This window comes from Ictalurus punctatus, chromosome 15 (assembly GCF_001660625.3).
Source record: "Ictalurus punctatus breed USDA103 chromosome 15, Coco_2.0, whole genome shotgun sequence".
NCBI lineage: Eukaryota > Metazoa > Chordata > Actinopteri > Siluriformes > Ictaluridae > Ictalurus > Ictalurus punctatus.
Window position 1 is genome coordinate 7,607,574 of NC_030430.2, and position 14,927 is coordinate 7,622,500.

General features: G+C 36.4%; 1 protein-coding gene across 1 annotated transcript in view; it reads left to right on the forward strand.

Annotated features, from left to right (window-relative positions):
* The first annotated feature begins 279 nt into the window (after window positions 1-279).
* Window positions 280-14,927, forward strand: part of LOC108261346 (urokinase plasminogen activator surface receptor) — a 15,567-nt gene continuing 919 nt past the window's right edge. The window contains 10 exon segments of the mRNA XM_053686070.1: window positions 280-394; window positions 2,321-2,380; window positions 2,468-2,578; window positions 5,194-5,340; window positions 11,201-11,311; window positions 11,481-11,570; window positions 13,521-13,580; window positions 13,728-13,841; window positions 14,813-14,847; window positions 14,850-14,927. The exon segment at window positions 14,850-14,927 is cut by the window's right edge and continues 40 nt beyond it. Of these exon segments, the coding sequence (XP_053542045.1) occupies window positions 295-394; window positions 2,321-2,380; window positions 2,468-2,578; window positions 5,194-5,340; window positions 11,201-11,311; window positions 11,481-11,570; window positions 13,521-13,580; window positions 13,728-13,841; window positions 14,813-14,847; window positions 14,850-14,927 (906 nt within the window). The 5' untranslated portion in view covers window positions 280-294.

The window sequence follows — 14,927 nt, forward strand, 5'->3', positions numbered from 1 at the left end:
TACATGCATTGTGCTGAAAGACCCATACGGTGAAGCACGGATTTTAAATGCAGTCAGTAAAGCGCTGGGTTCAGAACATGCATGTTTATTAAAATCTTTTTGCATTTAAAAAGGCTAGAAAGCGTCATTAAGTTGAAGAATATTCAAGTATATGAGACACTGGATGTTGAAGAACTGCAATGCAATCTTTTTTCCCACTTCTTATGTTTTCCCTTCACTTCTTACTTTTTCTCACTTCTTATTTTTCTGACTTCCCAATTTTTAAAAGGCATCTGAGTTTATGTGGTGTACTGTATGTATTACTTCCAAGCACTTATCAGACCCCGCACTGCACTACGCTCTCTCCGAGCGCCTAGCACCGCTCGACTGGTCCCGCCATCTCTCGGGGTGCAAGGTAGGCATGCCTCAAGACTCCACTCTGTTCTAGCACCTACAGTAAGTTGTGGAATGAACGTCCCCTAGATGTCCGAACAGCTGAGTCACTAGCTGTGTTTCCATCCATGTATTTTTATGTGAATTTTGCTATATCACATTAAAAACAATGCTCGACGGAAACACTAGATACGAATAAAATCTCCAAAATGCGCTCAATTGAGGCGGATAAATGTTTTATTTGATAAGAAGACATAAACTATGATGAAAACACTTACTGAATGAATTCCTTGATAAGCACCAACAAAAAGTCATGTCAGTTTGCCTCAATAAATCACGTGATTGGATAATTGGCTAAGAAGAAAAAATAATTTGAGGCCATTCTGACTAATTTAGATAAAGTTCTACATTTACATGTATGATTTATATTTCTATTTACATTTAACGTTTACTTTTTCTTTCTTTTTTTACACCAAAACTAAAAAGTATTATTTGACAAGAGTCGCTATCTAAATGCATCACAAAGGCATCAAATGTTCCAAAAAATTAAGAGACAAAAAAAAAAAAAAAAAAAGAGCACTGGGAATTTATCTCCTTACCACCACTCACCTAAACACAGAACACTTGTTAGTTAATAAATCACCCACAGGTGCAGGCTAATCATTACCACTCCCTCTCCCAACTTGACCCCCATTCCTAAACTGCCGCTCGACCAAGTGTAACAGGTATGGAAAACATTCCTTAAATTTAATGTGTAGAATTACACAAAAAGAATGTGTACCTGATGTGGCTTCTGTTTGTCTGAGTATTTTTCCTTTTAATTGTCATGATGTCATTGGTTTGTGTAATTTCCTGTTTTGGCTCCTCCTCTTCCCTTTTGTGTTACGGTTGAATGGGAGAGGTAGGTTTGATTTTGAGTTCTCTGTAATCTTGTTTAAATCATCATTTATATGCTTATGTACTCATTTGAATTTGTTTGTAAAACAGGAAATTACACAAACCAATGACATCATGACAATTAAAAGGAAAAATACTCAGACAAACAGACAGCCACATCAGGTACACATTCCATAAATTTATGGAATGTTTTCCATACCTGTTACATTTTTACTTATCTTTGACTTGCTAATAGGAAATGGCTAACACAGCAGATTTAGTAGGTGAAGCACTAGACTGCTTTTTTAACTTCAATCTCGGACACTCATTCTTCCAACGACCCCTTCACTAGCAATAATTACACTTTCTATTCGAGTAATTCTTCCCAAATCTGCTTCGCTGTCTTACAGGAGAAACAAAATATAAAACCTGATTGGAGTTTTTCCTTGGTTTTGGTGAATATGGAAAGCCAAAGGGGACACACAGAATCAAAATGCAGCTTTGTTTGAAATTGAGAAATAATAAACTGTGCATTCAGGACTGGACTGGGTCACAAAAAAAAACCTCACCCAGGCCACTCTATACACCCACAACAAATTTTATGACCTCTGATCACTCTTTTGCTCACTGAAAAATTTATTAGGAACCGCTGTCCACCTGCTCAATACAATACTGCATCTAATCAGTCAATCATATGACAACAGCACAATGAATAATATCAAGCAGATACAGGTCAAGATCTTCGGTTAATGTTAACAAATGGGGGAAAATATGATGTAAGTGACTTTGATTGTGGCAAGGTTTCTGTTTTCAGACTGGCTGGTTTGAGTATTTCAGAAGCTGCTGATTCGAGTTGAATTTTAATGTACAACAGTCAAAGGCAGACAAAGAAAAGAAAGACAAAGTTAAACTCCTTCCCTTTTCATAGAACAAAACATAAGCTATATTTATATGTGAAATAAATCCCTCCCTCCATACACACACCCAATTGCACATCACCAAAAAACCAGGCTTCCTTTCAGACTTGCATTTTAACCCCTTCTGCTTCATCTTCACACCGCAACTTCTACAGAAACACCAACGATGAAGTCTCAGGTCACACTCCTGCTCATCTGCATGCTTTTCTCCAAAGGTACTGAATCTCACATGGAGCTCATTTCAGTAAATTAGTAATCGTCATCATCAACTGTTTTTCATTTTCTTTCTCATTTTTCTTCAGCGCTGTCGCTGACTTGTCACCAAAGTGTGCCACACTTATCTGGAACATGCACCAATGAAAAGATAATCTGTGCAGATCAGTGTCTCACTGCCACCACTTCTGTGTACATGCGTAAGTAAAAGAATTGAATTCCTTTTGAATAAAATCTAAAGTTATATATAATTAGTAAGGAATAAAACACAACAGGGTGGTTAATTATTTTTCTTTAACAGAATATCCTTTTTTTTTTATTTCTCTTGAAGTTAATAAGAGAAAAAAACATTTTGTCATGTTTCTGAGAAGCCGAAAGTGTAAACTGCTCGGTGCTGAAGACTTCCCCTTGTCTTTACATCTTTACAGCTGTTCCACACAATTAAACTATATAATAATAACTATGAAAAATAACTGGAAAACATTAAAAAAGTGTCATTCCTCAGTAAATTCAAACTTGTAATCACTGTAATAATGTAGGTTTTCTTGTAAAGAGCTACTTTATCCACCATGGAGGGGCGTGGCATTGTGTCTCACTACACCGTAATTTCCTTACAGTGCCGTTCCTCCATCTCACACACACACATCTTTATTTTCTTTTTTAAATTAATGTCATATACCAGAACAATAAAATAAAACAAAAAGGAAAATTGTACCACATATGTAACATTATCATATGGAGATTCCTTCAGCTTTTGACACAAATATCCTCCCTCCCCTGAACTGACAAATCCCTTTTCAAGCACATATTAAAACTTTTACCATTTTTTTTTATCAATAATTATATTGAAATTTAAATCACTGTGCATGCTTTTATCTTTTCAAATAACAACTCCAAGATATGTTACTGTATTTTCAATTGGAACATTACATAAATTAGTGTATTGTTTAGGGGGAAACCGAACCATGTCATCAGCAAATTGGAACGATTTTGGATTCTTTTCCTAAAGCTGTAATGCCTTGAAAATATCCCCTTTTAATGTGAAGAGCCATTATTTGTGATGCTAACTAAAAAATTTCAATAAAAAGGGGAGATTGGACACCCTTGTTTTATCCCTCTGCCCATTTCAAATCTACCAGAAGTGCCCCATGCTAATTTTACAGAACTGGTGCATCCTTGGTATAATGTATTTTTTTAAAAAGATTTTAGAAAATAACTACCAAACCCAAAAAATTCACTTTAAATAGAAATATATGTTCTATGGTATTAAAGGCCGTGTGAAAATCAATAAATAGGATAAAATTATTTTCCAAAATATATTCCTTGATTTCCAGCATGTCTAGTATCAATCTGATATTATTACTAAGGTGAATTCCTTTAATACACCCAGTCTGTTTTTTGTCGATAATATTGTGTAAAAAAAATGTAGGTAAATAACTTGTCATCGTTATTTAATAAACTTACGGGTCTCCACTTTTCCAAATGAAGAATACAGCTTCAGAATTAATCTAACAATACTTTGTCTTAAAGAGGTGGGAAATCCCTCTTTTTCAATAGATTCATTATATAGAGCCAGCAAAAAGGGACCTAATTTGTCTCTAAAGATCCTATAAAGTCCATCATTACACACGTTTTAATTTCACAAGGTGTTTCATTACTTCTTGATGGCCATTGAACTCCTTCAGATACTTAGTCCTAAGGCCGGGAAATAGATTTTTATATTTGTTTCAATTTAGTTCCATTATTATTATTATTATTATTATTATTATTATTATTAAAAACACGTATAATTTTGTTGTCTGTTATTGGTGGCATATGAATTCACAAGAGTTTAAAGAGTATGATCAATGTTAACATGTACTATTACCATTCTTCCCAAACTATCAGTTTCATAGCAAAGGACCTGACCTCTGACGATTTCTTTTAGTACAGCGAACCCTGCTGATCTAGTGCTATAATGTGAAAACCATATATCACTTCCTCATTGACTCCTCCAGAACTTGTCATCTTCTTTACATGCATGTGTTCCCTAAAAATAAAGATTTCCTTTTCAAAAGATTACGCAAACCGCTGGCATGAATTGAAAAACAAAAAACTGAAATAGACATCAAAGTTTACACTTGTCCTTTTCTTAAGTTACATTAATATCTTTAACAGGGTCTTTTAATAATTTCTGGAGCAGAAATATCTTCAGTATATAAAGTTATAAATGCAAAACACATTCAATATGTAACACAAGCTATAAATACAGATTGTATGCTTATATATTTGCAGTTGTACGTAGGCATAGAAACCAGTTAAACAAAAACATTTTCAACTATAACACGTTTTTGGGAGATGTATGAAAACACCAGCGTAGATTTACATACAATTGGTTTTTAATACTGTGTGTTGTAACCTGGATGATTCAACGACTGCTTTGTGGTAGTTCTTCATGAGACCCTTGTTTGTCCTGAGCAGTTAAACCGCCCAATGTCCACATTCTTTGGTTTTCCAGAATCTTCCGCATATTTGACCCCTTTCCAACATTGGCTTTATGATTTTCATCTTTCCCACTTTTTTTTAATTTGTACGGAGTAAAAATATAAACTATGCATCCTAATCGATTTGTTTATTTTTTTACTCCAATTATGGATATTTACATAAAAAGTATAATAATCAATATATACTCCAGGATTACACAACACACCATTTCCCAGTTCAACATTATTTTAAAATCAATCACATGCTGTAAACTATTGCACAAGCGCATGTTCAGTACTTCTTATATTAGTGTAGGACGCGTGTTCATACTGATACGTGGAATGTTCTATAGGCGGTGCAAAGATGTCGGATGCTAATATGAAGGCTTGCGGCACGGCAGAGATGTGTGTGAGCGAGAGCATGAACCTGGGAGTGATGAAAATGGTCAACAATGTCAAATGCTGCCAAACTGATCTCTGCAATGCTGAAACGCTGCCAGGTAAAACAACACACTCTGAAAGCGGTTCAGTTCTCTGTTTTTATTTTCCATTTTATTCTCATTCTAGATATCTACTTTATTTCGCAGTAAAAACTCTTTATTGGTGTGTTGTATGTGTGATGGAGGATAATACATGTCTACATTTGTTTAATATAACTACAGTAGATTATATTTTATCTTCCAAGTATAGTATTAGATATTATTGGAGTAATTCTTGGTGACGTATGAGACACAACGAGCTGTTTGTTTGATTTTATTTCTCTGCTAAGCTCCTCCGAAGCAGGCTCCCAATGGGAGATCGTGTTATAGCTGTGATGCTAACAGCTGCTCAGTAACAGTGAACTGTGAAGGAAGTGAAGATCGCTGCATCAGTGTATCAGGTGAACATGTTCATCTCTGTTATGGATGTAATGGAATATGAATACTTTATTCAGAATGAACATGTATACAGCTCTACACAGGGCATCTGGTTGAGACTAGCGGTGTGTACCGGGTGCATTTTCATGATTTTTGCTCTTTATTGTTATTCCTTTATTTCTAAATGCTCTCCCTCTCTGTCTGTCTCTCTCGCATGTACTCTATCTCAGTTAAACAAGGAAGCAACACCATGTCTATGAAAGGATGTGTATCCAAGAGCCTCTGCACTTCTTCTGGATCACCAAGCACATCAGGAATCGATATGTCAAATGTGAAGTGTTGTGAGGGAAATCTGTGCAATTGAGGTGCTGAGAGCTTCCACCACTGATGGAGCATCTCACTTAAAGCCTTATCATTTAAAGACTTTATTTCCTGTTCAATAATTCAGTCATGTTTCTCAATGTTCTATTGGGAGAGTGTGTGATGATGATGATGTTGATGATGATGATGATGATGATGATGATGATGCAAATGTTTATGATCAGAATCTATAAGGGGAAAAAAAGATTTATTTTGTTTGTAAAGCAATTAAAAAGTCCAGTAATAAACGGAATATTATTCAGGTCTATAGATTTTTTAATTATTATTATTTTTTAAAAACATTTTTGTGCTCAAAATTAGAACCTGTACATGAAATACATTATAGCTTTTTATTAGTATTACCAAATGTTTTATTTGCGAGAGAACCAAACATCTTTGTGGCTGACATGTTTACTTTGTTTATAAATATCATATACAGTCATGGCCAAAAGTTTGCGATCACTATACTATATATTATATATTTATAGTGATCACAAACTTTTGGCCATGACTGTAGACAAATATATCAATATACTGTAGACAAATCATACTTGTCTGTCTGAAAAAATGCCAGATCTTATTTTCCATAAGGTATTTATAAGGCAGACATACAACTCCAAAACATGAATCAACACCGTGAATGGGAAACAGACAGAGGTCAGCTGATCAACAAATAGCAAAGACTAGGCAATAGTCTAGTCTAAAAAAATACAAGACTGTAAATGAGATAGCAAAAGTATATCAAGAAGCAGGAAATCGGAACACAGAACAAAGGCTCCGTAATGACAGAAAGGTGAGTGCTGATTTTATTATCCACCCACACAATTTCTATACCGGGGAACCTGGAGCCAATCCCAGGGAGCATGGGGCACAAGGACGCCAGGGTGCCAATCCATTGCAGGGCAATACATTACTCCTTCTTCAGGGTTGCGGGGGAACCTGGAGCCTATCCCAGGGAGCATCGGGCACAAGGCACACTCTGGACAGGGTGCCAGTCCATCACAGGGCACACTCACATACACACTCACACACCCATTCATACACTACGGACACTTTAGACACGCCTACCATGCATGTCTTTGGACTGGGGAGGAAACCCCCACAGCACAGGGAGAAGATGCAAACACCGCACACCCACATGGCCCCGGCGGGAATTGAACCCCGGACCCTGGAGGTGTGAGGCAAACGTGCTAAGCCACCGTGCGCTCTTGCACAATATATATTCATACCTATAGATTGTTATATTTCTTTTAAAACATTTTAAATCACAAACTGTCCATGAAATGCTTTATTTATTATTATTACCAAATGCTTTATTGTAAGAGAACCAAACTGTTTTGTGGCTGAGATGTTTGTGCTGTTTATAAAATAAAGAAACATACTATTCTGCCTGAAAAAAATGCCAGATCTTATTTCCCTAAGTTATTTATTTTTAATATTATAGACATTTCTGTACGAATTGCGAGTAGTGCAGCGCCGGGTAAGTACTACACTGTAAAAAATGATTTGGGGTTAATAAATATAATACACATGAATTGCATAATATTTGCTTAAAATAATTAAGTAATAAAAGTAATGTGCTGTAGCATGTGATTTTGGGTAAAATCCTGTTTCTTAAAGAATGTAATTGTGCAAAATGCTACATCTCTCTTTGCAAAAAACACCACACAAGCAATCCAATATCTTCTGAAGGCAAAGAAACTGAATGCTCTGAAATGTCCGATGACCTCAACCCAATTGCTTTTCATTTACTGAACACAAAACTGAAGGCAGAAAGATCCACAAACAAGCAGCAACTGAAAGCAGTTGCAGTAAAGGCCTGGCAAAGCATCTAAGGAAGGAAACTCATTTGGTTTTGGTAATGTCCATGGGTTCAGATTTCAGGCAGTCATTTGCTGCACAGGATTTGCATCCAAGTATTAAAAACAACCCTTATGTTTATGATTATATCGGTTTGTCCAATTACTTTCGAGCCTGTGAAAATGGTGGGGCTTGGTAAAAAAAAAAAGATTGTAAAACGGTTAATGCAATATTTTTGTTCAACCCTTGAATTAAAGCTGACTACAAAGTCTACACTTCAATCACATCTTGACTGCTTCATTTCAAATCCATTGCGGTGGTGTACAGAGGCAAAATTAAGAAATCATGTCACGGTACACGGAACACTTCCAAACACTGCAGAACACTATCATGTTTTTAGGGTCTGACCTCCATCTGTGGCTTTCAAGAAAAAACGAAAAAAGTTACACCATTCCATTTCAAGAAAGGAAGTATAAGCTATATTTATGTGTGAAACAAATCCCTCCCTCCCTCCATACACACACCCCATTGCACATCATAAAAGCAGGCTTCCTCTCAGACCTTACTCACATTTGAGCCCTGTCTGCTTCATCTTCACACCACAACTTCTACAGAAACACCAACGATGCAGTCTCAGGTCACACTCCTGCTCATCTGTATGCTTTTCACCTATGGTACTGAATCTCACATGGAGCTTTCAGTAAATTAGTCCATTTTTTCCATCAGGCAACTGTTTATCTTCTTCAATCTTCATTCTTTTTCTTCAGCGCTGTCACTGACTTGTCAACAGTGTGATACACAAATATCTAGAACATGCACGGTTAAATAGGTGACTTCCACCACTCTGTTCACTGGTTAGTAAAAGAAATCATTACTTCAGTTCCTTATGAATAAATAAAACACATTTATGTATACCTAGTAAGGAATAAGGCAGTTGATTATTTTACTATAACAGTAGGTCCTGAAGTGGGTTTTTTCTTTATTTCTTGTGAAATTAATAAGACAAAAAAAAAAAACAGCTTGTCATGTTTCTGAGAAACTGAAAGTGTAAACTCCTCTGTGCTGAAGACTCCATGCCTTTACATCTTTACAGCTGTTCCACACAATTAAATATAACTAGAAACCATTAAAAAGTGTCATTCCTCAGTAAAATGAAACTTGTAATCGCTGTAATAATGTAGGTTTTCCTGTCACGAGCTACTTTTCTCTATCACGGAAGGGTGTGGCGTTATTTCCCATTGCGTGTCTCCTCCAGAATACACTCCTAGTCTGTATTTGTCTCGCTAGCATACGCAGGAGTGGTATGGAAAGCCAAAGGGGTCATATAGAAATCACTGGTGTTTTTTTTAAAATGGGGTAGTACAACTGTGTTATTAAAGTATATAAACAGATTAAAAATTCTTCTCGATACTGCCGCTGAGGCCCCTAGTGGCTGAGACCCGGACTGCAGTCCTTGTAGCCCATTGGGTAAACGCAACTAATCAAACATAACTTTATACTTATTTTATATACTTACTTTATTTACAATGATAAAATAACAAGCTACAGTAGTTGTGTAAAACTGTTATGTACCAGGCTAATGACCTGCTTCTCTGAGCACTGAGAGACTCACTGAGTGATTGTGACCAGCTGTTTCATTTTCACCTGGAGTGATGAATAATACATACACATTCCTACCTTTAATGCAGAAACATTTCATTGCTGCATTTGAATAAAATTTAGGCTTCCCATGTAGTCTTAAAGAAATCACCTGTTACAGAAATACACTTTTGGATGAAATAAGAAATATAAACTATCCATCCTAATCGATTAGTTTATTAACTTAACTCCAATTATGAATATGTACAATAGGGGAAATAAGTGTTGAGCGCGTCAACATTTTTTTCAGCAAATATAAACATCAGTATTAACTCAAGAAATCCGGAAATATAAAGAATTCACAACATTAAAGTCCAAAAATGAAGTTATGTGTAATAAAGTGGAATGACACAGGAAAAAAGTTTTTCCGGATTTCTTGAGTTAATACTGATGTCTAGTGAAAATTTCATGTGAATAGCGTCATAGGACATATATTTACTAAAATAAATGCTGACACATTCAATAGTTTTTTCTGCCACTGTACCTACAAAGAATCATCATCAATATATAAACCTGTACAAAAGTCTCGGGCACATGTAAAGAAATACTGTAAAACACAGATGAATTCAAAAATAAAGAAATTAAATCATGTCAAACATTGAAGCAGATGGGTTATAACAGTAGAAGAATGTCACCTTCTCTTTTTCCAATCTTCATCTGTGCAGTTTGGGTGAGCTTGTGCTCTCTCTAGCCTCAAATTCCTGTTCCAGGTTGACAGGAGTGAAACTCTGGCTCTGTTGTAGCGTATTCACCTCAAGGTTCGACGTGTTGTGCATTCTGAGTTGCGTTTCTGCTCAACTGCTGTAAAGACTGGTTATTTGAGTTAGTGTAGGCTTCCGGTCAGCTCGAACCAGTCTGCCCATTCTCCTCAAACTCTTTCAGCAAAAAGACATTTCTGCCACAGAACTGCCTCTCACTGGATGTTTTTTTTTTTTTTAAAATGTTTTTTCTTTTAAAAAACTAATGTGTATTAAAATCTCAGAAAATCAGCAGTTTCTGAAAAATCCAAACATACCGTTTTTTTTTCCTGCTGTTTTTTTCTTTCATTATCAACCATATCACATGCTTACCTACTGCAGGATTACACAATACACCGTTTTCCTTTTTCACATAAGCAGTTCAACATTATTTTTAAATCAAGCAAACCACATCGTGTAAACTATTGCACAATCTCAAGTTCAGTACTTCTTACATTAATGTAGAGCAAGTGTTTACACTGACATGTATAATGTCCTATAGGTGGTGCAAAGCTGCAAGATGTTAATACGAAGACACATGTCTCTGCGGCACGGTAGATTCGTGTGTAACCGAGAGCATGAACCTGTGCATACTAAAAATAGTCAACAATGCCAAATGCTGCAAAACTGATCTCTGCAACACTGAAACGCTGCCAGGTAAAACAACACACTCTGAAAGCGGTTCAGTTCTCTGTTTTTATTTTCCATTTTATTCGAATTCTAGATATCGCTTTTATTTCACAGTTAAAACTTAGAATTTGTTACTTAATCTTTGGCAGTTCCTCTTTATAGGTGTGTTGTTTGCGTGATGGAGGATAATGCGTGTTTAAATGCATTTTTAAAAAGTTTTTATATAATTACAGTAGATTATATTTTATCTTCCAAGTATAGTATTAGATATTATTGGAGTAATTCTTGGTGATGTGAGACACAATGAGCTGCTTGTTTGATTTTATTTCTCTGCTAAGCTCCTCCGAAGCAGGCTCCCAATGGGAGATCGTGTTACAGCTGTGATGCTAACGGCTGCTCAGGAACAGTGAACTGTGAAGGAAGTGAAAATCGCTGCATCAGTGTATCAGGTGAACATGTTCATCTCTGTTATGGATGTAATGGAATATGAATACTTTATTCAGAATGAACATATATACTGCTCTGAACAGATTTTTTTTTTTTTTAGGAATTTTCACCACACGGGGCATTTTAAGTTTTGTTCTTTATTGCTTTATTTATAAATTCTCTCTCTCTCAGTTCAAGAAGGGAGCAAGACCACGTCTATGAAAGGATGTGTATCCAAGAGCCTCTGTGCTGCTTCTGGATCAACAAGCATGCCAGGAATTGGTAAATCAAACATCCATTGTTGTGAGGGGAATCTGTGTAACGGTGCTGAGAACTTCACACTGAGTTTCCTGCTCATGATCGTCCCTCTGCTCTCCTCCGTCCTCTTCTACTGAAATCTCCACTGATGGAGCAGCTCATGAAAAGTAGAAGTTTTTTTTTTAGCATGTGATTTAAATTTTGATTGATTGTTTTAGAGTTAACTGTGACTGTGATATATACACACAGTGCCCTCCATTAATATTGGCACCCTTGTTATATATGAGCAAAGAAGACTGTGAAAAGGCTTCCTCAGTAGCTGAGACCTCCCCGTAGGTCCCTAGCTGGAGCTCTGAGGTCGCCATGTTGACCTCAGGTGGGAGCTCCGAGGTCGCCACGTTGACCTCGGGCTGAAGCTCCAAGGTCGCCATGTTGACCTCGGGCTGGAGGTCCGGAGCTGAGACCTCCCCGTGGGTCTCAAGCGGGAGCTCTGAGTTTGCCAGGTTGACCTCAGGCTGCAGCTCCGGAGCTGAGACCTCCCCGTAGGTCTCTAGCCGGAGCTCTGAGGTCGCCGAGTTGACCTCGGGCTGGAACTCTGGAGCTGAGACCTCCCCGTAGGTCTCAAACTCGAGCTCTGACATCGCCAAGTTGACCTCGTTCTGGAGCTCCGGAGCTGAGACCTCCCCGTAGGTCTCAAGCTGGAGCTCTGAGGTCGCCTGGTTGACCTCCTTTGCCTGCATATAGTAGTGGGTAAACGGCAGGGCAGGTTTGCCAGCCAGACTCATTGCCAGACTCAAGTCCATTGTAAACAAAGTCCCATCATCCATGCGCACTTAAAGCACGTGCACGCCTGCTCTCCGTGAATGCTCACTCTCCGTGCACGTCACCGCCGCAGCGCCATCTGCCAGCGAGATCGTGACAGAGTGTTACATTCTTTCAGCAGTCAGTTATAGGCCTAACATAGGCTATTCAAGGGGGGTTCAAAGATGACCACATAAAAATATTTTTATTTTACTAATTTATTTATTTAAAGTTATATTGTGCCTTGTTGGTAGCCTATGCCTGCTGGAATGAAAAAAAATGTTCTGTGTAAAATAAATATTTTTAAATTGTAGTTTTTGTAATTGATTTTTTCTTTGAAAAGCAAGACAAAATAGTAAAAAGCATATTTTGACTATTTAATTTATGCAATGGTGAAAAAATGGCAAAATAAATGGAAAAAACGTGTTCGGTGTTCGGCCTCCGACCTTTGGTCAAGTTTTTCATTATATTCGATTTTGGCTTTGGCCAAGAATTTTCATTTCGGTGCATCCCTAGTATAAACCATTAAAATGTGTCAGTCCTTAATACATTCAAACTTACAATCATTGTTACAATGTAGGATTTCTTGTAATGACTGAGGCCACGCTTTGATTATGGAAAGGCAAAGGGTACACATTCAATAGAAAAACAGTTTTATATGAAATTAAAAATATGAACTATGCATACTAATCAATTATTTTATTAACTTTACTCCAATTATACAACAAAATAATGTTGTACTCGAAGTAGCCACAAGCATCACCTTTAAAACACTGACATTTGACGACAAAGCCAAATACCCTTATTACATACATGCATAAACATTTGCAAAATGTGTATTGATAGAATAGTCCACATAAAGATGAATGATTTTTACGAAAATTAGAAGAAAAAAAGTGAGAAGAAAATGAAATGAGGAAAAGGTGTTAACCACTGCCATTTCATGTATGGGGTTTAAATATTGTGTGAAATCTTGAACCCCAAAACTCAGACCACTGTTAAGCCCCCTCCCTTTAAAAAAACAACCCTAAGGCATATTTAGATCATGTGAAATAAATCCCTCCCTCCTTTCTGTATCTACAGACCCCATTGTGCATCATCATAAAACCAGATTTCCTGTCAGACTCGCATTTTAATCCTGTCTGCTTGACCTTTACATCTTAACTTCTACAGAAACACCAACGATGAAGTCTCAGGTCACACTCCTGCTCATCTGCATGCTTTTCTCCAAAGGTACTGAATCTCACATGCAGCTCATTTCAGTAAATTAGTAGGTCGGTAGTTCCTTTGTGTTTATAGTTCAGATATTGTGTATAATGAAAATATTTTCTTTTTTTTCATCATGCTGCTGCCTCTGTTTTTCATTTTCATTCTCATTAGGGTTTTCACTGAAATGTATGGCTGGCAACTGTAACTCAGTATCTGGATCATGCACACAGCAGATCTGTTTACAAAGCGATCACTGTGTCACTAGTACCACTTCTTTAACCATTGGTAAGTGTGTGTTTGTGTGTGCGTGCACGCATATATATATATATATATATATATATATATATATATATATATATATATATATATATATATATATATATATATATATATATATAAATATATATATATATATATATATATATATATATATATATATGCATATATATATATATATATATATATATATATATATATATATATACATGCATACATATATATATATATAATTCTGCTTATACCACAGCAATTTGCCAATAAATACAATGTTTCTTTTTTTGGTTAATTTTTTAGTGACTGTTTTAAACAGTCATTCCCTCACCCGTATCTCTCTCTCTCGCTCTAAAAAAAACAAAAACAGTTTGATGGGGTATTTACTTAAATTTATGCAGAGAACTGCAGACAGAGGATGTGTGGCGCTTTAAAAATTTTCTCTGTCTGCAAACCGAGGCGTCAAAATAAACACTTATTTCAATATCACATTGATACATAATTACCTTCTTTTTTTTTTTTTTTTTTTTTTACAAAGAATATGTCAGTGTCCGCTCTATCTTCAGCCTTCACTAAAAAAAGCTCAAAGCTCTGGCCTCTTTTCCCAGAGATCCACAATCTCTTTTCTGAATTCGTCCAGAAATCTGCCATTTTACCCACATTAGGGACGCTTGGCAAACGTGTCTGCTGGCGTAGTTCGGTGTCTGTTTTGTAAACTATGCTTAACGGTACGATGTTAGAGGATGCAACCTTCTAGTGTTGAAAACATGGCTATTGATCATCCATGCCCACATGTATTCATGTTTACGAGTATGAATTTTCACACAGCAGCAAATACACATTTGTTTTTACTATATTCAAAAGACAAATAAACTTACTTTCCAAAATTACGCATTAACAAACGATGATGATGATGATGATGATGATGATGATTATTATTATTATGTAGAGCAAGTGTTTACACTGACATGTATAATGTCCTATAGGTGGTGCAAAGTTGCAAGATGTTAATACGAAGACACATGTCTCTGCGGCACGGTAGATTCGTGTGTAACCGAGAGCATGAACCTGTGCATACTAAAAATAGTCAACAATGCCAAA